Source organism: Zalophus californianus, chromosome 11 (assembly GCF_009762305.2).
Source record: "Zalophus californianus isolate mZalCal1 chromosome 11, mZalCal1.pri.v2, whole genome shotgun sequence".
NCBI classification, from domain to species: Eukaryota; Metazoa; Chordata; class Mammalia; order Carnivora; family Otariidae; genus Zalophus; species Zalophus californianus.
The window spans coordinates 62,836,980-62,862,569 of record NC_045605.1 but is presented as its reverse complement, the minus strand read 5'-3'; the positions used below and the strand labels follow the sequence as shown (position 1 = coordinate 62,862,569).

At 38.8% G+C, this 25,590-nt stretch overlaps 1 protein-coding gene across 2 annotated transcripts; it reads left to right on the top strand.

Moving 5' to 3' along the window:
• The first annotated feature begins 7,128 nt into the window (after positions 1 to 7,128).
• On the top strand, positions 7,129 to 24,410 carry ZNF214 (zinc finger protein 214). Of its 2 annotated transcripts, XM_027580093.2 has the most exons (5): positions 7,129 to 7,361; positions 7,726 to 7,784; positions 8,384 to 8,472; positions 19,455 to 19,616; positions 20,748 to 24,410. In XM_027580093.2, exons 2-5 carry the CDS (start codon positions 7,768 to 7,770, stop codon positions 22,427 to 22,429), a joined length of 1,950 nt encoding a protein of 649 aa, XP_027435894.1. In that variant the 5' UTR covers positions 7,129 to 7,361; positions 7,726 to 7,767; the 3' UTR covers positions 22,430 to 24,410. The 2 variants fall into 2 exon arrangements, with proteins under 2 accessions (XP_027435894.1, XP_027435895.1); XM_027580094.2 differs by lacking the exon at positions 7,726 to 7,784.
• The last annotated feature ends 1,180 nt before the right edge of the window (positions 24,411 to 25,590 follow it).

Here is a 25,590-nt window from a genome sequence, read left to right as displayed (position 1 = left end):
GTGGGGCTCGATCCCAGGACACTGGGATCATGACCTGAGCCAAAGGCAGGTGCTTAACGAGTGAGCCACCAGGCACCCCTAAGATAGTATTTTTAAATTGGAGTTACACATCCCTTACAGCCTAACAATTACAGTCTTCAGAATACACCGAACAGAAATGTGTGTGCACAATATTAAGAGACATATAAGAATAGCCACAGCAGCATTGTTTGTAATTCCCAAGTACTAGAAAAGACCCAAGAGCCCACCTATAGTAGAACCAGTAGGTAAATTGTGGTAAATTCATACAATATAATCCTATACAGCAATGAAAATATACGATATGCAGCTACCTACTAGGATGAAGCTCACAAATATAATTAGTGAAAGAAGCCAAACCCAAAAAGATTATGTACCATATAATTCCATTTATAAAAAGATCAAAATTAGAGGCACCTGGCTAGCTCAGTTGGAAGAGCATGCAACTCCTGATCTCATGAGTTTGAGCCCCACGTTGGGTGTAGAGATTACTTAATAAACTTTATAAAAAGATCAAAACTGAAAAAAAGAAAGCTAAATTATACTGTTTATGGATGTATGTATAGGTGATAAAGCCATACTTTTTAAATGGGCTATGGGTAAGGAGGTAACTACTTACACAAGGTGATTTAACACCACCTCTGCAGGGAGGGAGGTGCTCATGATCAGGGAGATGCCCCTGGGGTGCGTGGGCACTGGCAACATTCTTTTCCTTGACTTTTATTGGTTTACGGGAATGATTACTTGGAAATCCCTCACTAAGCCGCACATTTATGTTTAATTCTTTCTTCTATATGAATTATAGTTCACACTAAAATATAGTTTTAAAAAGGATCACATTACCAGAAAGATATAATACAAATAGATTAGAAAAGCACTAAAAGCAAACTATTGCTAATAGCCTATATTCATACAGGGGGGAAAGAGGTAAATGGCTAACAAGTATTTCAGAAAATGTTAGAGCTGAAGGAGAGATCAAAACTAATACAAACCAGATGATATCACTTCACAATTGCAAAAATATTTAGCTGTAAAAAACAATAAAATATGACGATGAGAATGGAATGGAGCAGATATTGTTAGCATAAATGTTAATAGCTGCACTCTTGGAAAGCCTGTTGACTGTACCTGAATTTGGCAGGTGGGAGCTCACTGGCAACCACTTTAAGGGGGGCAGTTTTAGGTCACTGCTGAGGGACAGGGGTGGGAGTTATTTAAAGCCCCACTATTGTGGGTAGAAGTGAAGGAAGAAAGCATGTGCTATTCTTTCTCGAACTTTGCTAGTTAGGAAGAGAGAAACTGGTAGCGTGGAGCACAGGGTCCATAAAGTTTTTGGTTGGTTGTTTCGTCTTCGGTAGGAAGAGGGGCTGAGAGAAGGCACACAGTGGAGGAACAACAGCGCAGCCCAGGTGGAGGGAATATTCTCAGATTGAAGGCTACACACCTGTTTCCCGGGTAGGGAGGTGAGAAGCGTGCCCGAATTGAGAAAGTATGGCGAAAGTGAGGATAATCATACCACCTGCCCTCAGGACGTTCAGAAGCAGGTACTGCACAGGGGTTAAAGGCCACACTAGGTCCCCACCCGAAGTGGTCTCTTTACCCACGTGCGCACGTGACCGCCAGCCCCAGCATGCCCGCCGCGTTCTCCACCCAGACTCCTGACAGCTTCTTCTCTTGGACCTCTGGTCGGGGTCTCCATTCCGTTCCTTGCCTTCCAGACGACTGTGGGCGCTGGGAAGACCTTCACCGGACCTAACCTATTTTAGAGCGAGCAAAACACCCCCAGAGAAGAGGAGGGTCATTCCATACCTTGGGTCACAGAGGGCGTCGGGGGCGAAAGTTAAATCCCAGCGCTGAAATCCACAAACCAAAGAAGGAATGGAAAAGGTGAAAGAAACTCTTCAACAAGCACCTGCTGCTTGATGCGAAACGGGAACTCACTCTTTGGCCTTTCCCAAGCTCTCTCCGCTGTGGGCAGAGGGAATGCTCAGAGAGCAGCGCCAGAAGCGTGCGCCGAGGGACCCTCGGGGCCGTCCCGGGAGCCGCTCTTCCTATTGGCGGGGGGGAGGGGGGGGAGGGGGCGTCGGGTCCTCAGGCTTGCCCTGCACTCAGCGCTCTGCGCTCAGCACACCTGTGGGTGCACAGCCTTCTTGCTTTCCGGATGACCGAGAACACGCGCGAAAGCGGGGGTCTGGGAGTTGGACTGTGGCTGCGGAGGACCTTTCCCAACAGGCTGACTCCCAATAAGCTGCATCCCTTTACTCATCCATCCAGTAAACCATGTAATTACTGAGCAGCTACCAGTAAACCATATAATTACTGAGCACCTACTTCGGGCCTGGCAGTCTTCTAGGCCCTTTCTAGCTGGGAATAAAACATCCGAAATTCACAAGTACATACATCTTAAGAGGAAGTATGAGTGTTATAGGTTTGGGTTCCAAAGCCGTTTCTAACATGCTTATAAAACCATGAAATAGAACATAGTCATTCCATGAAAAATAAATTGAGGAGACAGAGTAACAGTTTTAGAAACTGAGGGTCCCAAACTGTGCCTTAATAAAGTGAATTAGACTTTTCCCCCCTTTTCATTTAATTTACATATACCTGGCATATTTAATTTTGCAAAAACGCTTAAGTATTATACATCTTAGTGCCATCTTTTTTGCCCTACCATAGAGAGCAACCTCTGTGAGGAAGAGCATTCCTTGCCCTTTATTGCATTATCGTTAAAGAAAATTCGGTTTTGTTGTTTCCCTATTTTGTTAAAATTTAATTTTTCAGGCCTTCTTTGTCTTAAAACGCTCAATAATAAAATGGAAAATGCAAGTCTACTAATTTACAAGTACTAGCAAGAAGGCATCTTAGAGAAAAATTTTAAGATGTCTCTTCATGCCCTTGCAGCTGGAAAGAGAGACACTATTCTTCATAAAACTAAACTAAGAAGGTGGGAAAATAATAAAGGCAATTAAGAGCACATTCATCATATGTGAATGAGGATGGCAAAGCTCTTAATTCATTTTTGTTAATTTCCTATGGACACAAAAATATGTTCTCTCTTCTAGGGATATAAGTTTCTGTATAACTCTTAAATCAAGATTTTTATACTATTCAATTTCTGTAGGACTTTATCTTTTGTCCCCTAGATGTAACCTTGACACAAATGTATTGAATTTTCCCACAGGACTGTATTTAACAAGTTCTCAGATTTATAAGTTTTTGCCCTATGTATTTAGCAGGCTGGATACTATTATACTTCCTCATAAATTGTGCCTTTTTTCAATGTATAAAATCCATCTCTGAGTCTGACCTTTCAATTAGTTTTCTGCAATTTGTTTGTTGTTTGCTTGGCAGCTTATCGACCAGCCTCACAGGTGTTTCTGGTGAACAGCATATGTCTGGATTTTGTTTGCTTGACCCAGTGTGTCTCTGCCTTTATATAAGAAAATTCAGTCCATTCACCTTTAGCACGTGGACTGAAAATTTATTGCATTCTTTATGTTACTTTGGGTTCATTATTTTACATCATGGATTTCTGTTTCCTTTCCCATAATTTTTCTGACTTATCTCCATCTTTAGTTTATTTGTTATTTGTTTAGAGTCCTTTCTTGAACTGTTTCTTCAGATGGAAGAGACCTGGATGATACAGACTCTGAATTCTTGCAAATCCTGAAATACTTATTTCATGAGGACAGGTGAGTATATTTTGGCTGATGGATTGCAGCCCCTTTATTTTACCAGTTAATAGCCTCTGTTTTCTAGTTTCCAACATTACAAATGAGAAGTCTAATGTTATTTTTCTTTTTAGATAACTTGCCTTTTCTGCCTGAAAGCTTATGAGTTTTCTTTTTTTTTCTTAGCATGTAGGAATGACATCTGTATATGCCCAGTGTAAATCTTTACTAATTAATCCAGACTGGAACGTAGTGAGTTCTTTAGATCTAGAGACTCAAGCCTTTAAAATTTTTTTCAGCCCAGAAAATTTTTCCATTATTTTGTTATTTATTTTTTCACTTCTATCCACTCCTTTTTTCCTTCTGGAACTTCTGTGTCTGCGTATTAGGTCTCAGAGATCTATCCTTTAAACCTATTATCTTTTTTTTTTTTTTCTTTATGATTCCTATCTCTTTCTTTTCCTCTATGCTTTGGGGTATTTCTTTAAGTTATCTAGGCTACTTCTTGGGTCTCAAAAGTGACCATTTCAATTCACTTGCTAAATTGATGAATTAGGAAGATATAGGTAGATAGAGATTTACATATTTTTAAATTTAAATTTCTATTTTAAAAAAGTATGTATATATATACACACACATACATATATGTGTATTGCATATTTGTTTTGTTTTGTCATTTCCTTGAGGTTTAAGTCTGGTTAATGGATTATTTTAAGTGGTAATAGTCCCATAGATAAGGGAAGACAAAGAGGTAAGGAAGCCTTTACTGCAGCTGGCTGTTGAGTAAGAAGCATGAATCCTGCCATTTTCTTACTGAGGCACCTGGATAAAACCCTCTTGCTTTCTTTCCTTTTTTTTTTTTTTTTTTTTAAAGATTTTATGTATTTATTCGAGAGAGAATGAGAGCATGAGATGGGGTTGGGTCAGAGGGAGAAGCACACTCCCCACTAAGCAGGGAGACAGATGCAGGACTCCATCCCAGGACTCCAGGATCATGACCTGAGCCAAAGGCAGTTGCTTGACCCACTGAGCCACTCAGGCACCCCCAAACCCTCTTGCTTCCTAGTCTACTTAAAATCTCTCAGACTCAGCACAGGAGACAGTCAGCTTCAGCTTCTTCTGGGCCTTCTTCAAAGAACCCCAGTAAATTTATACAGATCTCCTAAGGGGTCCACAGACCTAAGGTCTAGGCTCTTTTCAAGAAACCCCACTTTCAAGTCTGCACACCTAGTCTCTGATGTTGTTCTCCACATTCTTATCTAGCCCATAAAGAAGGGGATGGAGAGAGATCCAACATCAGGTTTCTAAACCAGTGCTCTGAACTCACGTTTCTCTCCATAAGTCCCAGTTCTCTGGTTTAGGAGAAGCAGACATCAGAATAGGGAATAGAAGCGCTCATTACAAATCTCCTTCATGATCCACATCTAACTTTAGTAGAGAGCTTGCTCTTCTCTGTGAATGACCTTATGAGATGGGAGACCCATTCACTTTCTTATATATGAAAAAGCCCAATGGAGAAGACATGTGTCTGGAATGAAAGGTCTTAAGGATTCCAGTTGTTTGAAACAAAACTCTGGTTTCACTTCCCTCTCAAAATAAGTTCAAAAAAGCTCAAAATCCAGGAGACCCAGTCACACCTCTGAGATCCTCTGATATACAATAGTTTAGTCTCAAAGCACATTTAAAAAATGAGACTATAGGGGCATCTGGGTGGTACAGTGGGTTAAGTGTCTGACTCTTGGCTTGGCTCAGGTCATGATCTCAGGGTTGTAAGATCGAGCCCCATGTACAGGCCCACCTCAAGCCCCACATCAGGCTCTGCACTCAGTGCAGAGTCTGCTTGAGATTCTCTCTCCCTCTGCCCCTCCTGCTCATGATCTCTGTAAAATGTGTGCATTCAGGATCTTAACTAGAACTATTTAACCATATTAAAATCTTCATCTTACAGATGAGAAAACTGGGAGCAGAAGATTAAATAACTTGCCCAAAATCACTTAATGGGTAACACAAGGGGTTTTAAAGTCAGTTCTGTTAGACAGCAAAACCCCAGCCTTTAAACACTGCCATATAGACTCTGAATGTGTAAGCCAGGGAAGGGTCCACACAATGATTTTCAAATGATCTTGGGAGTCCTAGAAATTCAGTGTTCATTTCCTGGTGGAGGCCAGAGGGGTAGGCCCTGGACCACCTACTTCTGCTAAACTGCAAACATAGTTAACATATATAACTTCCTATGTGCCAGGGACCGGTTTAAGCATTTTGAGGACATAAACTCAGTTAATTCTAACAAGTCTGTAAAATAGTTACTATTATTGTGCCTATTTTTTTAAAAGATTTTTTATTTTATTTATTTGACAGAGAGAGACACAGCGAGAGAAGGAACACAAGCAGGGGGAGTGGGAGAGGGAGAGGGAGAAGCAGGCTTCCTGCTGAAAAGGGAGCCCAATGTGGGGCTCGATCCCAGGACCCCAGGATCATGACCGAAGGCAGATGCTTAACGACTGAGCCACCCAGGCGCCCCTATTGCGCCTATTTTAAAGATGACACAAAAAGATTGTCATTTAGCCAAGATCACATCATGAGTGTGTGGTATTGTCAGAATAGAATCCAAGGAGTCCCTTGCTTTTAAAGACTACCCTAAAAAGCATTCCTTACCTAATAGTTTAATACTACTGATCCAGCCTAAGTTTGAGGAGAAGTGCTTTAAGGAAATGAAAACATTTTCCTAAGGGAACATTGAACAAGATAATAAAAGAGCAAGTAGTCGGATCTCTTTCTGGGGCTCTTTCCCATGGCTCCGCCTCGGTCCCACCTTGTCTTTCTCCTCTCTGCCTGGAGTCTCCAGAAAAGTCCAGGACTTGGCAAGAAAAGAGGGAGGAGGAAAGCGCGACCCCGCCACCGTGTCAGCAGGAGCCAAGCGGGTCCCCGGCAACAGCAACCTGGAATTTGAAAGGTCCTCTTCGCGGCTGCGCGACTCCAACCTCGAGTTTAGGGACATTGCTAGGGCCAGAGCTAGTGGGGTGTCTATTCCGCCGAGGGCGCGGGACAGCAGGTGCAACCAACCCGCGCTCCCAAAGGCGAAGTGACAGCAGTTGGTTTCCCCAGATTCCTCTTGGGGGGTTCCCCACTTGCGGGTTCTGAGAGTCCCAGAATTCTTCGAGGTCAGCCGCTCATGGCTCAGAATCCCCAGCCCCGCCCCCTTCTCAGGGGCCCTAAAAGCTCCTAGAACAGTCCTATTTCTTTAGCACTGGGGGAGACTGGACCCCAGCCTCTGTTCAGAGCGCAGAGAGCACAGGTCTTCTGCCCACGAACGCCGGTGGCTGAGAGCCGGACTGCGCCCAGAACCTTCTGGCCAATCAGGAGCCACGTTCTCAAGCGCTCCTTTCCCGCCCCGCCCCTCCGGTCTCCATGGAAACGCTCCGAGTGTCTACTCCGAGGCCTCGGGCTTCCATTTCGGTCCAGCGGGGCTGCGGCCATTGTTTGTGTAGACCGACTATTTTGGCCGGTCCCGTCCCCCTCAGAGGCTCCATAAGTGACGCGGACTCTCGGGAGCACCGAGCCAGAAGCGGACAAGGGCGGGGAGAGCTGTGGCTGAAGAAAGAGTGGCAGAAAAGGGAGGGTGAGGGGCCGAGAATTGGCTCCGGCTTAGAAATCCCGAAGACACCAGTGTAGGTGGGTCCTTCACAGCCGCCCTCCTCAAGTTAAAACCGAATATGGGGAAGGGGAGAGGAGGACAGAGGCAGCTTAGACCCTGGAGCCGGGGTGCTCGGGGTTGGAAAGTGTTCGGGTGGAGCTCGGGTCGGGGGGTCTGGACGTGGAACGGAGGCCGCGCGGATCCGTGGCCTTGACGCGGGCAGATCCCACTCCTTGAGAACCGTTTGGGTGTCTGAATCCAAAAACACTCGGGCAGCCCGTGGCGCATTGGGGGAGCCCAAACCTGTGCTGCTCTTGAAACGGCCATGAATCGCCCCCCCCCCCCCCCCCCCCCCGCCTCGCTAGGGAAAGAGGGCTCTTAACTGTTTATCATTTTCCCCAGGGACTTGTGATCACCAAGGCAGGACCAGGGTAGCAAAGGCTCATGTCCCCATTTTACAGGTGAGGAAAGTGAGGCCCTAGGAGGTCTAGAAGTTTGGTCATTTTCAAAGTTCTACAAGTGGTTAGTAATAGACCTGAGACTGATCAGGTCCTGGGAACGCTAGATCTGGCATCCTTTAAGAGTCTAGGTACTCTGATAATAAATCCAGTATTTCTGTTGTAATAAGTACAGGAGAGCAATGGAATTCTCTTTCTACTTTATTGATTGAACAAGAAAAATACTTTTAGAAAAAAACTAAGTGTCGTATTTCTAGTTTATTATTCTTGTTAATAATTAACTAAGAAAGCTTTGAGACTCAGGTTAAATTACATAGAGAGCATCTGCATCCCTGGAGGGACTGTGAGATCAAATTCTGTTTTCATGCCCAAACTAGAATGGTACCTTTGAAGTTTTTAAAGGTTCAGAAATAAAGTCCTGGGTGCCAATTCTCACAACTCTCCTATCTGGCCCTTGAAATGAAACAGAAATGTTCTTGTGTTCTTTCTGGCCTCTAAGAGGTTTGGGGGGGGGTCACACCCAGTTAGTGCATGGGGATCGTAGTGAGTTTGGGAATTGCAAGGCATGCTCAATCTTTCATTCCTCCTTTCTTCTCCCTCAGCTCAGACTCCTCAAAACTCCACCCTTGCCCAAAAGAGAAGCATAAACGAGGAAGGAATGTTCACTATTTTCCTCATAGACTGATCCCAGGTGAGTAGGATTGTCTGTTCTCATTTATATAAATGCCCCTGAATTCTCCACAGGTGGTGGGAGTAAGAAGAAGCAGCAATGGGGATGGATGGACCAGATAGAATAGAAAATGTTCCTCACTTGACTGAGAAGCTTCCAAGCCTCCTATGTAGCATTTCTCTGCCTCCCATCCAGTGTCTTTTTCCAACATTTACTCATTTATTCAGCCATCATCCAGGTCTGTTGTATAATATTCTTGATGCTCTGAGGTAAGGAAATATGTAAGAATGGTCTTTTCTTAACATGGAGATAAGCCATATGAGGTTAATAATAATGTCTCAAGTTATACATTAAACAGTGTCAGAATGAGTGGCACTTAAAAGACAGAAACAGAAGCTCAGGTTTGAAAAATCATCATGAACAGGAAGATATTATTCTAGACAGGAAGATGATCATTTAGTCTCAGGCAGAAATTGAGGGGAGAATAAGAAAACTGAGCTAGTAACTGGAGAGTGTTTAAGTATGCATACATGAGGTGAGGCCACATTGTGGAAGGCTATTCATGTTTAATTGGTTACTTATTGTGCACCACTCAGTCCTCTGCACTTCAGAGGCAGCCATTACTGACATTTGGATCTATTTATTTACAGGCTTTTATCTAATATTTGATATACATACATAATCTGTACAGACATTTATACATATATATACATATATGTACACATACATATAACTGTAGACACAAAGGTAATCTAACATACATGTATGTAGAGAGATTAGTATATATAAAAAAATTTAACATGATAAATATGTTCCATGAGGGCAGAGAACATTTCCAGTACATAGAACTATGCCTAGGGACGCCTGGGTGGCTCAGTTGGTTAAGCGGCTGCCTTCGGCCTGGGTCATGATCTCAGAGTCCTGGGATTGAGTCCCGCATCAGGCTCCTTGCTCAGCGGGGAGCCTGCTTCTCCCTCTCTCTCCCTCTGCTTGTGCTCTCTCTGTCAAATAAATAAAATCTTTAAAAAAAAAAAACTATGCCTAGCATGTAGTAAGCCCTCATTGAATATTTGTTGGATGTATGGATAGCTGTTATATATATAATTTTTTCATTGTTAAATATATATTATATATAAATATAATTAACATTTTTTCCAAATATTTTTTGGTAGCCTGAGTTTTAATGACTATATAATATTACATTCCAAGTATGTATCATTCCATCCCAGATATATGGGCTTTATTCTAGGTATATATGTTCCCTTCCAGCCATATGTACTTTATTTAAATCATTTTGGGGGAAAAACGTAAGTAATTCTCAATATTTTGCTGTCATAAAATTTTTCTATTAAATATTTTTATACATAATTTATTTAGTGTATCTCTTTATAACCTCAAGATATGCTCTGAGAAACAGGATAACAGTAAAGGAATAAAAACATGTTTTAGACTTTTGAAAAACTTAAGTTCCTTTTTTAGAAATACTACATGAATTAACTTTTTTTTTTTAAAGATTTTATTTATTTATTTGACAGAGAGAGACACAGCAAGAGAGGGAACACAAGCAGGGGGAGTGGGAGAGAGAGAAGCAGGCTTCCCGCGGAGCAGGGAGCCCGATGTGGGACTCGATCCCAGGACCCTGGGATCATGACCTGAGCCGAAGGCAGACGCTTAACGACTGAGCCACCCAGGCACCCATACATGAATTAACTTTTATAACCATTTGAGGAAAGATATTATCTTTCTGAACCTTTACCAGCTTTGAGTATTAAGATTTTGCTTTGAATTGCATCCCTTTAATCTTTAGTAAGGTTGACCATTTTTTACATACATTTACTGGTCATTTGCATTCCTTCTTTGACATACGTAATGTATGCCTCTTGACATGCATTACTTTTTTTCCTACTAAATTTTCTGTTTGTATTTGATAAAAGATATTCTTTGTATGTAAAAGATATAAACCATTTGTTAAAGGCTCTGTTTCTCCAATTGTTTGCCTTTTGCTTTTAAGGACTTCTTTGTTTATAGGAGTTTCACATTTGTATAAAGTGAAATCTTATTTCTTTTTATTTATATAGTATTATGCTTTGAGAGCTCTTCTTCACCCCCAAATACAATACATAATTACTTTTGTTTTTCTCAACTGTTTTTTATAGTTTCAGGTATTTTAAAAGTTAACTCTGAAACCTGTCAGGTATTTATTTTGGTGTGAGAAATGACAGAACTTAAACATTTTTCCTCCCACTTATTTTTTTCTAGTAACATTTACTTTTTCCATTGATTGTGGTGCTACCTTTTTATATGCCAAATTACTAAATTTTTTACATAAACATACACATATACAAATGTACACACAGACCACTTTAGGGGTTGTCCTGTTTCATGGACCCATCTCTCAGTTCTTATACTGCTATCCAAGTGTAGTATGCTTAATGGGCAAAACAGAGGAATTTAGCCTTTCTTTTTCCACATTTAGGGATAAAGAAAAGGAAGATGCCTCATTTTAGAAAAGAAGTAAAAGTTTCTTATAATAAGTTTTAGATATTGAATATATTAACTTTTCAGTATTTTTTTTTAGTATTGATTATTGGTCAAGATACAGTCTCTGGACCCATTATCTAAGATTGTTTCATGCCTCTACCACTTCTGAGTTATGTGAAATAGATTGCATTACTTAACCAGTTTCTCAGCTCTCAAGTGGGGAAATAGAACTTACTAGGGTTAAGATGTAAACATGTAAAAACCAGCACAGCCTGACAAACAGAATCACTAACAATGGTTACTATTATGTTAGCTATTGTGTAAAATATAATGCATATCTGATACAACTCTCTCTAGTCACTAAGACATAAGAATTGAGGCAGGGAATCTAGCCTTTTTTTTTTTTTTTTTTTTTTTTGCTAAAGGCTAGTCAGATGATCCAGCATCATTAATTATATAAGCCATCTTATCCACACAAATTTGATATTACCTTTACCATGTTTAGAATTTACTGCTATATTTAGGTCCATTTCCAGATTTCTATTGATCTTCTCTATTCCTGTGTCAACCTCATGGTGTTATAATTAGAGCTACAGAGTTTTAATATACCATCGGGTTAGTCTCCTCTCATTATTTCTTTTTAACACTTTTCCTTTTCCTCACAAAAGTACTTGAAAATCAGTTTCTCAGACCCTCCCCCAAACCTATTGTATCATTGAAAATGTAGATAAGTTTAGTGATAACAAAATTATGTTTATTTCTCCTACCTAAGATTGAAGAGTGTTTTCTAAATTCAAAAGCTACATTTATCTAGGTTCTAAGTATTTTTGTTAAGCTTGTAGGAATTTTTATATTTATTTGAGAGAGAGACAGACAGAGTACAAGGAGGGGGAGAGGCAGAGGGAGAGGGAGAAACAGACTCCCCACTGAGCTGGGAGCCCAACATGGTTCTGGGCTCCATCCCAGGACCTGGAGATCATGACCTGAGCTGAAGGCAGACGTTCAACAAATCTGAACCACCCAGGCGCCCTGGGATTTATATTTTTTAATTGCTATTGTAAATGTCATTTTAAAAAAATTTATTAGAGAGAGAGCAAGCAATGGGTAGGGGCAGAGAGAAAAGCAGACTCCCCGCTGAGCAGGGATCCTGATGCAGGGCTCTATCCCAGGATCCTGAGATCATGACCTGAGCCAAAGGCAGCCGTTTAACTCCGACTGAGCCACCCAGGCGCCCCCATAAATGTCATTTTAAAAACACCTTTTAAAAGCGGCGCTTGGGTGGCTCAGTCGGTTAAAATACCTTTTAATGATTATGTCTGAACTTTCTAAATTATATAATTGTATTTTACATGGTTAACTAATTTGAACTTGTATTGTGATGCATTACATGCATACAAAAGAATATACTAAAATGTTTTATATAGACATGTAGACTATCAATATTTTTAAAAGTCCCCCTACTGACCCCACAATTTCATTCCTTCCTTTTCCTAAAGAGGCAACTGCTATCTTAAATGTTGTGTTTATTCCTTAAATGGAATCACTGTCTATATTCTTCTGTGATTTGTTTCTTTAGTATAATGTTAATTTTTACAGTGCATCCTTGTTGATTTACGTAGCTATAGCTTTTTTCACTGCTGTGTACTGTTTCACAAAATGACAACTTATCCATCCTACTGTTGTTGGGCCTTTTGTATTGCTTCTAGTTTTTTGCTATTACAGCAGTTATACTGAAAATGTTGTACATATCTTCTGGTATGTATGTGTAAGTTTCTCTAGGGTACAAACCTAGTATTAAAATTTCTGGGACATTGATTTTCCTTATAATTACTAATGATTTTCAGTTGATTTTCTTGGGTTTCCTACATACAACTATATCCTTCATAATTGTCTGCTTGTATTGTCAAGTGCTTTCATTAGTGGTTTAAAAATAATGAATCTGCAGTATCTTTAAAGGTTGTTTCCAGTGTTAATGGGAATGCTTTTAATGTTTTACTTTTGGATATGAGATATATTTGCATGTCTTCATTTTTGTTTTGCTAACTTGCTTTGTTTGTAGTTTTAAATGAAGGACCCATGTTGCATTTTAAGAAGGACCTTTTTGGCACTGATTAAAATATATGACTTTTCTTTTTTCTTTTTATTTTTTTATTGTTATATTAATCACCATATATTACATCATTAGTTTTTGATGAAGTGTTCCATGATTCATTGTTTGTGCATAACACCCAGTGCTCCATGCAGAACATGCCCCCTTGAATACCCATCACCAGACTAACCCATCCCCCCACTCTCCTCCCCTCTAGAACCCTCAGTTTGTTTTTCAGAGTCCATCGTCTCTCATGGTTCGTCTCCCCCAATATATGACTTTTCTTATTTGACATTATTATGGCAGAGTTAATAGATTTCTTCCTTTGGATCTTTCTTTACCGTTTGGAATAAACCATCACTCCATCATGCTATAACATGCTTTGGTATTATAGCAGATTGCATTTGCATTTTCCAAAGGTGGCCACACCTATAACATACCTGACTCTTCATGCTTGTTTTACAATGTGACTTACTCTTCCCACCAAAAAGTAGGATCTGTGTCCCCGCTTCTCAAATCTGGCTAGGGCTTGTGATCACCTCAACCAGTAGAGTACAGCGGAAGTGATGCTATGTGACTTCGAGAGCTAAGTCATAGAAAGGATGCAGCTTTTGCTTGCCTCCATGTTGAGAGGTAGCCCAGGCCACATAACCAAGTACAAAGAAACAGACCTTCCATCAACAGTCACAACCAGCCTGCCAGCCATGTGTGTGAGCCACTCTGAAAGTGAATCCTCCAGCCCAATCAGACCACTACTCAACAATCTCATAAGGGATCTGAGCTAGAACTGCCCAGCCAGGCCATTCTGGATTTCTGACCCAGGGAAATTATGAAAGATAATATTATTGTGTGAAGCCACCACATTTTGGAGTAATTAGTTCTGTGGCAGTATGTTATAAATAATAGGTGTTGCTGGATTTTATTAGCCTTATGTTTTCCTTTATTTATTCTTGAAGTTTACATCAATATTCATTAATAATATAGTATAGATCTATAGTTTTCTGACTTTTATTATCTCAGTGTTTTCCTGAATGTTTTAAAATTTTTGCTAGTTTTTCTATATGTTTGGAACAATTTAATAACTCCAAATTTGTTCCTTGAAAATTTGAAAGAATTTATGTAAGAAAACTTTTGGGTTGGTTATTTTTGAAGGTCATAGTTCTTTGATAATTTGAGCAATTTCTTTCATAAAACTGACCTGTTCAGGTATTTTCTCTTTATGACATATTGGTTTTCTAGGAAAAAATATATTTCCTATTAAGATTTATTTTTAAAGAGCTGTGGAAAGTGCCCATCTAACATTCAGTTAGATTTTTATCTGTTGCCATTTCCCCAATGTCAATTCTAACTTTTTTTCTATTTATGCTCACTTCTTTCTCCCCCTTTGGTTAGCTAGCTGGTAATTTATCTATTTTATTAATATTTTTCTTCTAAAGAACTGGCTCTTGGATTCATTTCAGAATGGTAAATGTTTTTCAACTCTACCATTTTCTTTTGCTCACTCTATAGCTTTCCCTTTAAAAAAAATATTTATTTGGGAGACAGAGAGCACAAGCAGGGGAAGCAGCAGAGGGAGAGGGAGAAGCGGGCTCCCCACTGAGGAAGGAGCCCGACATGGGGCTCGATCCCAGCCTCCTGGGATCATGACCTGAGCCGAAGGCAGCCACCCAGGTGTCCCCACTTTAAGTGTTTAATCCATCTAGTGTCCAGATTGTATATGATACTAAGTTGGAATCCACTTTTATTTTTTTTCAGTTACTCAGTTTTCACACCACCATGTAGTAAACAATCCATTCTTTCCTTTTATTTTTAATGCCATCTTTATTATTAATGTGTCATATATAAACAAGCACCATCTGAATCTTCCATGCTGTTCTACTGGTCTATTTGTCAGTTCTGATTTTACTGTTGTAGTTTGGCAGTATGTCATTATTTGGTAGGGCAAGTCTTCCTGCTTGGTTTACTTAAGTCTCTATAGTATACCCTTTTTTTCTTTCCCTGTAAATTTTAGGGGGAAAAGTATATTGCATTCCTCAAAAAAATCCAGTTGGAATTTGGGGGTATATTGAATTTAATTCAACCCATTCAAGAACATGGAAGGATGCATCTCCTTTTATTTAGGTCTTCTTTCTGCTTATTCTAATTTAAATGTTATCTTCAAAGAGTTCTTTATATTCTTGGCTTAGTGTTTTTGTTTTTTTGTTTTGCTTTTTGTGAATGGTGTCCTCTATTTTCTAGCAGTTGATTGCTGATACAGTAATGCTTTTTTGTATCTGGTAATTTTGCTGAGCTCTGATTAGTTTATGGTTTATCTGTTTTTCTAGGTAGATTGCCACAATATATGCAAATAGTTACATTTTTTGTTTTTACTTCTAATCTTTATGCCTGTTGTTTCATTTTCTTACAGTATTTGTCAGATCTTTGGTACTATGTTGAAAGCAATGGTGATGGTAGTCACTCGTACCTTGTTTACCATAATAAAAGGAATACAAAGTTTGTCCATTCAGCTTAATGTTTGATATAGGTTCCTAATATGTAACCTTTACCAATTGAGAGGGTTTTTAATTCCTACTTTGCTAAAAGTTTTTAAAGACCATATAAAGGTGTTGCATTATAAACTTTATCACATGATTTCTCTTCATCAGTTAATTATGGTTTTCTTCTGTAGTCTATTAATATAGTAAATTATGTTGATAGATTTTCTCATATGAACTGTCCTTCCTTCCTATAATAAACCATGCTTGATCATGATGCATATTTTTAATATATTTCTGAATTCAATTACCTAATATTTAGGATTTTTATAGATTTATAAAATTTACAAATGGGATTCTAATCTAACTTTTTTGTATTGTCTTTATCTGGTCTTGGAGTCAAGATTACATTAGTCACATAATGAGCTAGCAATTTTCACTTTCTATTTTCTAAAACAATTTGGTTGTAATGGTAATTAACCGCTAATAGAATGTTTGCTAGAACAATAATACTTATGCATAGCAAATTACACTTAGCAGTTTAAAATAACACACATTTATTATGTCACTCAATTTCTAAGGGTCAGGAAGCTGGGAGCAGCAATAGCTGTGTGGTTCTGGCTCAGGGTCTCCCATGAGGCTGCAGTCAAGCTGTCAGCAGGAATGCAGACATTGGAAAGCTTCACTAGGGCCAGAGGATCCTCTGCTAAGATGGTTTTCACTCATGTGGCTGTTGGCAGGATGCCTTATTTCTCACTGAGGACAGAAGGCCTCAGTTCCTTGCCACATGGCCTCTTCACAGGACTCCTAAGTGTTCTCCCCACATGGAAGGCAGCTTCTCCAAGAGTGAGTGAGCTAAGAAAAAGGGCAGGGAGGAAGCTGCAGTACCTTAAGAACTAGTCTTGAAAGCTGCACACCATTACTTCTTCCCTTCTGTTTTTTTATATAATATTCACCAGAAGTGAGTCCTTCAGTCTAGCCCACGCTCAAAGGGTGGGGAACTGGCTACACCTCTTGAAGGGAAGGGAATCAAATAAATTGTGGACATATTTTAAAACCACCACAAATAAGATAGACCTATATGTACTGAAATGTGAAGTTGTACATTATATATTATGTGAAAAATGCAAACCAGGGTTGTTATGTCTTTGTTAAGAAAAAAATGTCAGTGGGGTATGTATATTTGTGGGTATGCCTGAAAAAAAGTCAGAAAGGACCGAGTAGAAACTATCCTTCACTAAGCCCTAGTGAAGCTTTCCAGTGTCTCCAAGTTATTTGTGGAGGGTAGGCCTTCAGTTTTTACTTATATTACTTCAGAATTATTTAAAAATTTTATGAATTTCTTTTCAGTAAGAGCAACTAGACCCAATCTCTAGTATATATTTTTAAGATTTATTCATTTATTTTAGAGAGAGAGAATGCATGAGCAAGGGGAGGGATAGAGGGAGAGAGAGAATCCTCAAGCAGACTCCCTGCTGAGCAGTAGCCTGAGGTGGGCTCGATCCTAGGACCCAGGGGTCCCGAGCTGAAATCAAGAGTTGGCCACTTAACTGACTGTGCCACCCAGGTGTCCCTCTAGTATAATTTTTTAAAGAAATTCTTAAATATTTAAAAAAAATAAAGCCAATAACAGGCTGAGTTTAATTTTCTGTACTTCTTACAAAATAAGGAACCAGTGACTTCATTTCTGTTCTGTTCTGACTCCAGTTTTCAGTCCTACAGTCTGGGCTTCTAAGCATCCCATTTTTCTTTTCTTATTTTATTTATATTTTCATTTGTATGTGTTAAAATAGACGTATATTTTAAGTTTTTAACATTTATTTTATAAACATTTAAAAATAGCATTGAATTTTCTCATTCTTGAGTTTTTTTTTTTAAAGATTTTATTTATTTATTTGAGAGAGAATGAGAGATAGAGAGCACGAGAGGGAAGAGAGTCAGAGGGAGAAGCAGACTCCCCGCTGAGCCGGGAGCCCGATGTGGGACTCGATCCCAGGACTCCAGGATCATGACCTGAGCCGAAGGCAGTCGCTTAACCAACTGAGCCACCCAGGCGCCCTCATTCTTGAGTTCTTATTTGTGGTTAGTACTTCATTGTTTAGGCATGGATTTTCATGTAGTTTATTTGGAAAGCAGTACCTGGGTGGTGTATTTTGAATCCTTGAACATTTCAGTACATCTTCCCATTGTCCTTTTGTTAACACAATAAGGACGTACATGGAAATTATTTACAACCCTTTACCAAGTTGTTTTTGACTCCTCTGACTTCGACTTAGTAGGTATGCCACTATTTTGTAACTGCATGACCTTGTACAAGTTACTTAATCTTGTTAAATGTTGGTTTCCTTATTCCTTTAGTGTTGATAATTCTACCTTATAGGATAGTTGTGATAATGAAATAACAGCCCTTTTCATATAACTTCTTGATAATATTTAACTGCTATGATTATACTGATTGATAGCTATGATATTCTAGTTTTCCTCCATGAAAAGTATCTTTTTTCTTTATTCATAGTATTTACTAAACATTTATTTTTATTGAACTTTAGAATTGAGAATGTCATCAAAGAAATTAAAAGAATTTGTCACATAGCCAATTTATGAGCTGTTCTCTCCACTAAAAGTATTTTTCGGCAGTTTGAATACATATATTTATCTCTTCTTTCTAAAACTTCATGATGATAGTAAGAAACTAAAAACTGTATGAACCTGCAATGATGAAGTAAAGAGCCATCAGCAAATGAGGAATTTCTACAAAAACTTGGAAAGGTTACCTGGGTGCCTCAGTCAGTTGGGCGTCTGGCTCTTGATTTCAGCCTAGGTCGTGATCTCGGGGTGGTGGGATCAAGCCTCACCTCAGGCTCCACACTCAGCCCAGAGTCTGCTTGGGATTTTCTCTCCTTCTTCCTCTGCAACCCCACCAACCCCCACGTGTACACTCATTCTCTCAACAAATAAATATATAAATAAATAAGTAAAACAAAAAACAACAAACAACCCAAAACTTGGAAAGCAACAGGAGCAACAGTGATAAGAACTGCAAAGGGCTAAAAACGTGACATCCTGGAATGCTCCACAGGGGAATAAGCACAAGAAGGATTTGATAAGCCCTGTGAACTTCAGGGAAGCTGAGGATGCATCCATACCACTGGAGGCCGAGGGCCAGTCAAAAGAGGACCCTAAAATATTTCCAGAGAGCAAAGAAAAAGTTGCTTGCAAAGGAATTAGAGTTAAAAAAAAAAAAAAAAAGGTCTTAGAAACAACAGTGAAGGCATATGAACAGTGAAGCAATTCTGAGAAAAATTCTTTTCACTCTAGAATTTGATACCCAGCCACTTGTGAGTGATGATAAGGACTTCAAGCATACAGTGTAACCATGCTTGGAGATTCTCCTTTAAACCAAATGTGTGTCCTGAAGAAAACCTTGCCTGTTTCTCACCTTTGCTTTTTTTCAGTGGCCATGGAATTAACATAAGCTTGACTGAACTCATTTGGGTGTATACCTCCCAATTAATGGAGTAAATCACAAAAGGGGAAGAAGTACATGATCTTGAAAATGGAGCACTAAAGAATAGCCAGCCCAGATTGGAGCAGGAGGATGAACACTTCCAGAATAAAAAGGGTTGGGGGATCAATTGACTTAATCTTTTTCAATCATTACTTGCTAATTTTTAAAATTGGGATAATAATGGTATCTACAAGAGAGGGTGGCTGTGAGGACTACTTGAAATATATGTGAAGTCCTTAGCCCAGTGGTTAGCAGACAGATGCTATATAAATGTTTCTGATGACTGTGATGGGCTTCAGTGACTGGATACATTATTTAGCCATCCCTGTGATTATGTCTCCTCTTAACCTTTCTTGTTTTTCTTCATTATTGAAGTTCTTTCTTTTTTTATTTCATTTGTCACTTATGTTACCTGCTGAATGGCTGTTTCTTTGTCCATCTTCTCCCTTAGATCTCTTCTTCCTGGAAAACCTGATCTTTGACCAGATGGCAGTAACATTTGAAGATGTGACTGTTATTTTTACTTGGGAGGAGTGGAAATTCCTAGATTCTTCTCAAAAAAAGCTCTACAGAGAGGTCATGTGGGAGAACTACACAAATGTCATGTCAGTAGGTAAAGTTATCCCAGCTCTTAGGTAATAGAATTAGTTTCTTCTGGGACCAGTTTTGTTGAGTATTTTGGTTCTTTATCTAGGTATTGTATTGAGATAGAAGAAATACGACCCTCAGAAATGGGTCATAAATCGGATGACAGAAGGTAGAGCAAGACCTCTCCCAAGACACCTAGGCTATGTAATTAATAGGTATTTGTGATTTTTTATTCTTATTTATTTTCTGGATTACACTTAAAATACAGATCTCCACACGTAATCAATTTTGTGTGGTCCTAAATTTGTTCTCTCTTCATACTATTTATACAAGTTAGCTTTTGCTGTATAACAAACTACCCCAAACTTAGTGACTTCAACATTATTTTTCATGATTCTAATTGGTTAGATGGATCTTCTCTCATAGAGTGATCTGACTGGGGCTCGATGGTCTAAGACGAGACTGGACTGTCTGACTTACATGTCTGGCAGTTGGTTGATATCAGTGGGGATAATGGGAATGTGTTGACCATATGTCCCTCTTCAAGCAGGCTAGCTCAGGCTTGTTTACCTGGTGGTGGTCACAGGATTTTCTAGTGAGAGAGAGGGCAAGCCTCAGTATACAAGCACTTTCAAGTCTCTGCTTGTATCACTTTTGCTATTGTCCCATTAAACAAAGCAAACTGTTAGCCAAGCTAAAGTCAGCATGGAAGGGGAACACCCAAAGGTACAGAGTTCATGCAGCCATTTTTTCACACAATCTGTCACACTGTGCTAGAACAGAAAAATAGAAACAATATTTTATTTCTTATAATAATGCCCCAACTAGAGTAACCTAATTAAATCTCAGTTTTTAAGATGATTTCCATGAAGCATTCAGCCTTACTTGTTTATTTCTAACAGTACTTGGTAAGTAGTAGATGCTCAAGATATATCTGTGGAATGACTGAATAAGTGAATGAATGAATACATATATGAATGAACAAACACATGAATTTCAGACCAGATATGGAGCAGCCTAAGTCATAATCCTTTCCCACTCCCACACACACATATATTCCTATAATTCTGGAAGTCGATACTTGAGATACTTGGAAATTTTTTTAAAACCACCTTTATCTCACCAGTGGATTATCTGCTCATTCTTCTTATTCCAGGAAACTGGAAAGAGAGCTACAAACCCCAAGAAGAAGGATTCAGATATTTAGAACATGAAAATCTTCCCTGCTGGCAAGCCTGGAGGAATGCCAGTGCTCAGACATATGAGAATAGAAACGATGTGGAAACTGTCCAAGGAACAGATTCCAAAGACCTAAAGCAACGAGATCTTTCCCACCATCCAGAATGGTTAATACTCTCCACCCAAGTACCAGGATATGGGAACTATGAAATGACTTTTGAAGGTAAAAGTCCCAGGAACTTAAAATATACAAAGTTTATACCTTGGCAGTCCTTCGAAACAAAACATACCCCTCGACAGTATGCTAGAGAAATCAATGTGAATGATTCACACGGTTTTCAAGGAAGCAGATGCCCTCTTGGCATATCTAGGAAAAATCTCTCTCTGGAAAAAGAACAGAAGCTTATAGTTCAACATTCTTATGTCCCAACAGTAGAAGCCCTTCCGGAGTACACTGGGGAGCTATGTCAACATGACCTACTGAAAAACTCTATGGAAGAGGAATACTGTGGATGTAATAAATGTAAAGAAATTTATTATTGGAACTCACAGTGTGTTCTCCACAAGAGAAATCAACGTGGAGAAAAGTTCTATCAATGCTCTATTAGCACAGCATGCTTCTCTCAGAGATCAGACCTATACAGACATACAAGAATTCACATAGGTAAGAAGCTGTATGGATGTGATGAAGTTGATGGTAACTTCAGTCAAAGCTTAGGTGTTCACTTTCATCAGAGAGTCTGCACAGGGGAGGTTTCTTACATATGCCACGTGTGTGGTAAGAGCTTCAGTCAGATCTCTAGTCTTCACAATCATCAAAGAGTGCATACAGAAGAGAAACTCTATAAATTTGAGTGTAATAAGGACCTCAGTAGAAATTCATTACTTCACATTCACCAGAGACTTCACATAGGAGAGAAGCCTTTTAAGTGTGATCAGTGTGGTAAGAGTTTTAGTCGGAGTTCAGTACTTCATGTTCATCAGAGAGTCCACACAGGAGAGAAACCATATAAGTGTGATGAGTGTGGCAAGGGCTTCAGTCAGAGCTCAAATCTTCGAATTCATCAGTTAGTCCACACGGGAGAGAAGTCCTATAAATGTGATGACTGTGGTAAGGGCTTTACCCAGCGCTCAAATCTCCAAATTCATCAAAGAGTACATACAGGAGAGAAGCCTTATAAATGTGACGACTGTGGGAAGGACTTTAGTCACAGCTCTGATCTTCGTATTCATCAGAGGGTCCATACTGGGGAAAAACCCTATACTTGTCATGAATGTGGGAAGGGCTTCAGCAAGAGTTCGAAGCTTCATACTCATCAAAGAGTACATACTGGAGAGAAACCCTATAAATGTGAACAGTGTGGTAAGGGATTCAGTCAGCGTTCACATCTTCTCATTCATCAGAGAGTCCACACAGGAGAGAAACCCTATAAATGTGATGACTGTGGAAAGGGATTTAGTCACAGCTCTAATCTTCACATTCATCAGAGGGTCCACACAGGAGAGAAGCCTTATCAATGCACGAAGTGTGGCAAGGGTTTCAGTCATAGCTCAGCTCTTCGAATTCATCAAAGAGTCCACGCAGAGAAACCTCTTAAGTGCCATGAGTATTATAAGGGATTTGATCAGAATTCACATCTTCACAATAATCACACATGAGAAACCTTATAATTACATTTAGGTAACCGCTTTAATCAAAGCTTAACATTATCCCCAATAAATCCTGCTGGGAAGAAAATTCTATAAATTACCCAAATAATCCCAAGCAACATTTATAGTTTCCCTCAACCCCCACTAAGAATCATTTGCTTCAAGAAGAAATCCTTAGGGGGATGCCTATATATTCAAAATGAAAGTGTATTTACTTTTTCTATTATATCATACATATCCATTATAAAATATCTGAAAGATTCAAGGAGAAAACTCTTCATCCTGTTTTATTCTAGCCTTTTTTGGTGCATTTTCATGTGTATGAAATCGTACTGTATATTCAACTCTGTATTTTCACTGACTTCAAAACATTTACTTACATTTTGTTTTAAATGGAAATTGGCTATCTATGAAACAGCACTCTGACTCCTCTGTAAAGTCCCTAGGAAGCCACAGGAAAAACACAAAACTTGAAACTCAAACTGGTAGATAACCTATTGCTCAAATGTGGAAGAATCAACTATAGGGAAGGACAATTCGATTGCTTATGACATAAGAAAGCACTGCATGACCCTTTATCTGAGATAGGATGTCTCAGGGATGTTATCTCTGTCAACCAGAAAAGTCAGGAACCAAGGAACCATCTTTTGCAGGGGTGCTGCACTTTGAGGTTACCACGGTGCACTCTCACAACCCCCTCCCCAGGATTCCACATTGATTCACAGCTTCAGACAACTACATAACAAGAAGTCCAATATTTAATGTCTCTAAGTAGGGTGTGAAAGATGTCAGCAAAAGCTAATAGAAGTGGATCTTCAGGAAACTGAAGATATTCCATCTGTTCAGAATTAGAGATTTAAGCAGTAGACTGATTTATTCTCAGAACAGAGAGGTAACAGAGAAATAGAACTAAACTCAGATCTATGTGCAAAACTGAACTAATAACCTAATTATGGAAGAAGAGAGAATTTGACCATTGTAAAATGGAGTAGAGTCAGCTGGAATACACAAGTCCTAACTATTGTTATATAAATATTTATATATAAAAATTTATATTTATATATAAATATATAAAATATAAATATGTTTAGACATCACTGCCCAAGAGAAACTAAATTAAGTGGACTTGTTCAGGGAAATAACAGGGAATTGCAGTACTAAAGAAAGAACACCACCATGAAGAATTAAAACCCGATAGCCCTGAAAATTAGTTATTTCAGTCTCCTGAAGAAATTTTCAAAAAACTGGTGTCTTGAGTAGCATGACAGAAAACCTGAAATCAGTGAAACTAGAGCAGAAATCCTTAAGTAGAGAAGAGCCTATAAAATAAAAATAATGAAAAATGACTACAGGGAAATTTAAAATGGATCAAAGTGAAAGGCAACAGAAGCAGAATATCAAATACTGTAATGAATAAACTTGAAATGATCTTCAATGTATACAAAAAGGATAATGAGATGGAAACAATGAAAAAATAGAGATAGGAAGTGCAAAGAATGGAGATCCAATGTAGGAATTAAAGGTGTTTCTAAGGGAGATAAAAGAATGTGGAATAGAATCAATGATCAAAGAAATTAAGACATTTTACCTGAACTAAACGTATATATGCTCACTAGATTTTAGGCAAAACCAATATAAAAAGCATGCTTAGGAACAGCTTAGGGAAAAGAACAATTGAAAGCATGCAGAAAGAAAAATTCTGGTTATCTACAAAGCCAGTGAAAAGAGAATGGATAAAGAACTTCAAAAGTAAATGTCAAAAGATGGTGGAACGACACCTTCAGAATTGTGAGATTAAAAAACCCATTATCACCTATGGTATTTTTTTAATCAACTAAATTGTCATTGTCTAAATTGTGCAGGTAACAGATTAGATAAGAAAACAGGAAACATCATACATTGTTCCTTTTTTTTTATGTTCAGTTAGCCACCATGTAGTACATCACTAGTTTTTGATGTAGTGTTCAATGATTCATTAGTTGCATATAACACCCAGTGCTCATCACGTTCTTTTTTTTTTAATTTTTTTTTTTTTTATTCATGTGACACAGAGATAGAGAGGCAATATGAGCAGGGGAGAGAGGCAGAGGGAGAGGGAGAAGCAAACTCCTCACTGAGCCAGGAGCCTGATATGGAGCTCAGTCCCAGGACCGAGATCATGCCCTGAGCTGAAGGCAGACACTTAACCATCTGAGCCACCCAGGCGCCCCTACATGTTCCTTTCTTAAAGAGAGCTCAAGAATGTGGAAATTACGGCCTAAAACTGGTAATGAGCACTAACATCAGTTAAACAGAGTAACTTAATTTGTTTACAAAATGTCCAAAATTTTATTTTTTTATTTTTATTTTTTTTAAAGATTTTATTTATTTATTTGAGAGAGAGAGAATGAGAGATACAGAGCACGAGAAGGAAGAGGGTCAGAGGGAGAAGCAGACTCCCCGCTGGGCAGGGAGCCCGACGCGGGACTCGATCCCTGGACTCCAGGATCATGACCCGAGCCGAAGTCAGTCGCTTAACCAACTGAGCCACCCAGGCGCCCTGTCCAAAATTTTAAATAGCTGTGCAAAAAAAATATTTAATATACAAATGCTGAGTATAAAAGGAGATTATATATAAATGCCTGAGAGGGAGACTATGACTGTCAGACAAAATACACGAGTTTAGACTTCAGATCTACAATGAATATTTTTTTAATATAAGTATATCCCAAATATTGAACGGGACTTACACTAAGAAATTATTTGCTTATATGAAATTCAAATTTAATTAGGCATCCTGTGTTTTTATTTGGAAATCTGGCAACCCTATGGGGGTAAGAACAGCAAAGGAAAATGTGCTACATTTCTGATCTTAAATAGCAGGGACTCTACATCTTCTTTAACAATTGAAGAAATAAAGGTGTAAAAAATATTTTTTTACAAAGTTAGAAATTGCAACTAATAGAACTAAAGCACATATGCCTTTCAAAACAGGAGAAAATAAAAATAAAGACTATTTAGTCCCTATTAGCAAAAGACAAAAGAATTAAAGCAAAATGATATTAATCAGTAATGATTGATTGCTCAATATTAATTTACTGATTAATTTTATTGATATAAAAGAAAAGGCAAAAAAATAGGCGAAGGTTTATACAAACATAAAGGAGTGCCTACAATGTTTTTAAAAGTTA

Excerpts from the sequence above, each read along its gene's own strand:
- ZNF214 (XM_027580093.2), top strand. Across the intron at positions 8,473-19,454 it reads TCCTCATAGACTGATCCCAG|ATCTCTTCTTCCTGGAAAAC; the intron begins GTGAGTAGGATT and ends CTTCTCCCTTAG. Across the intron at positions 19,617-20,747 it reads CACAAATGTCATGTCAGTAG|GAAACTGGAAAGAGAGCTAC; the intron begins GTAAAGTTATCC and ends TTCTTATTCCAG.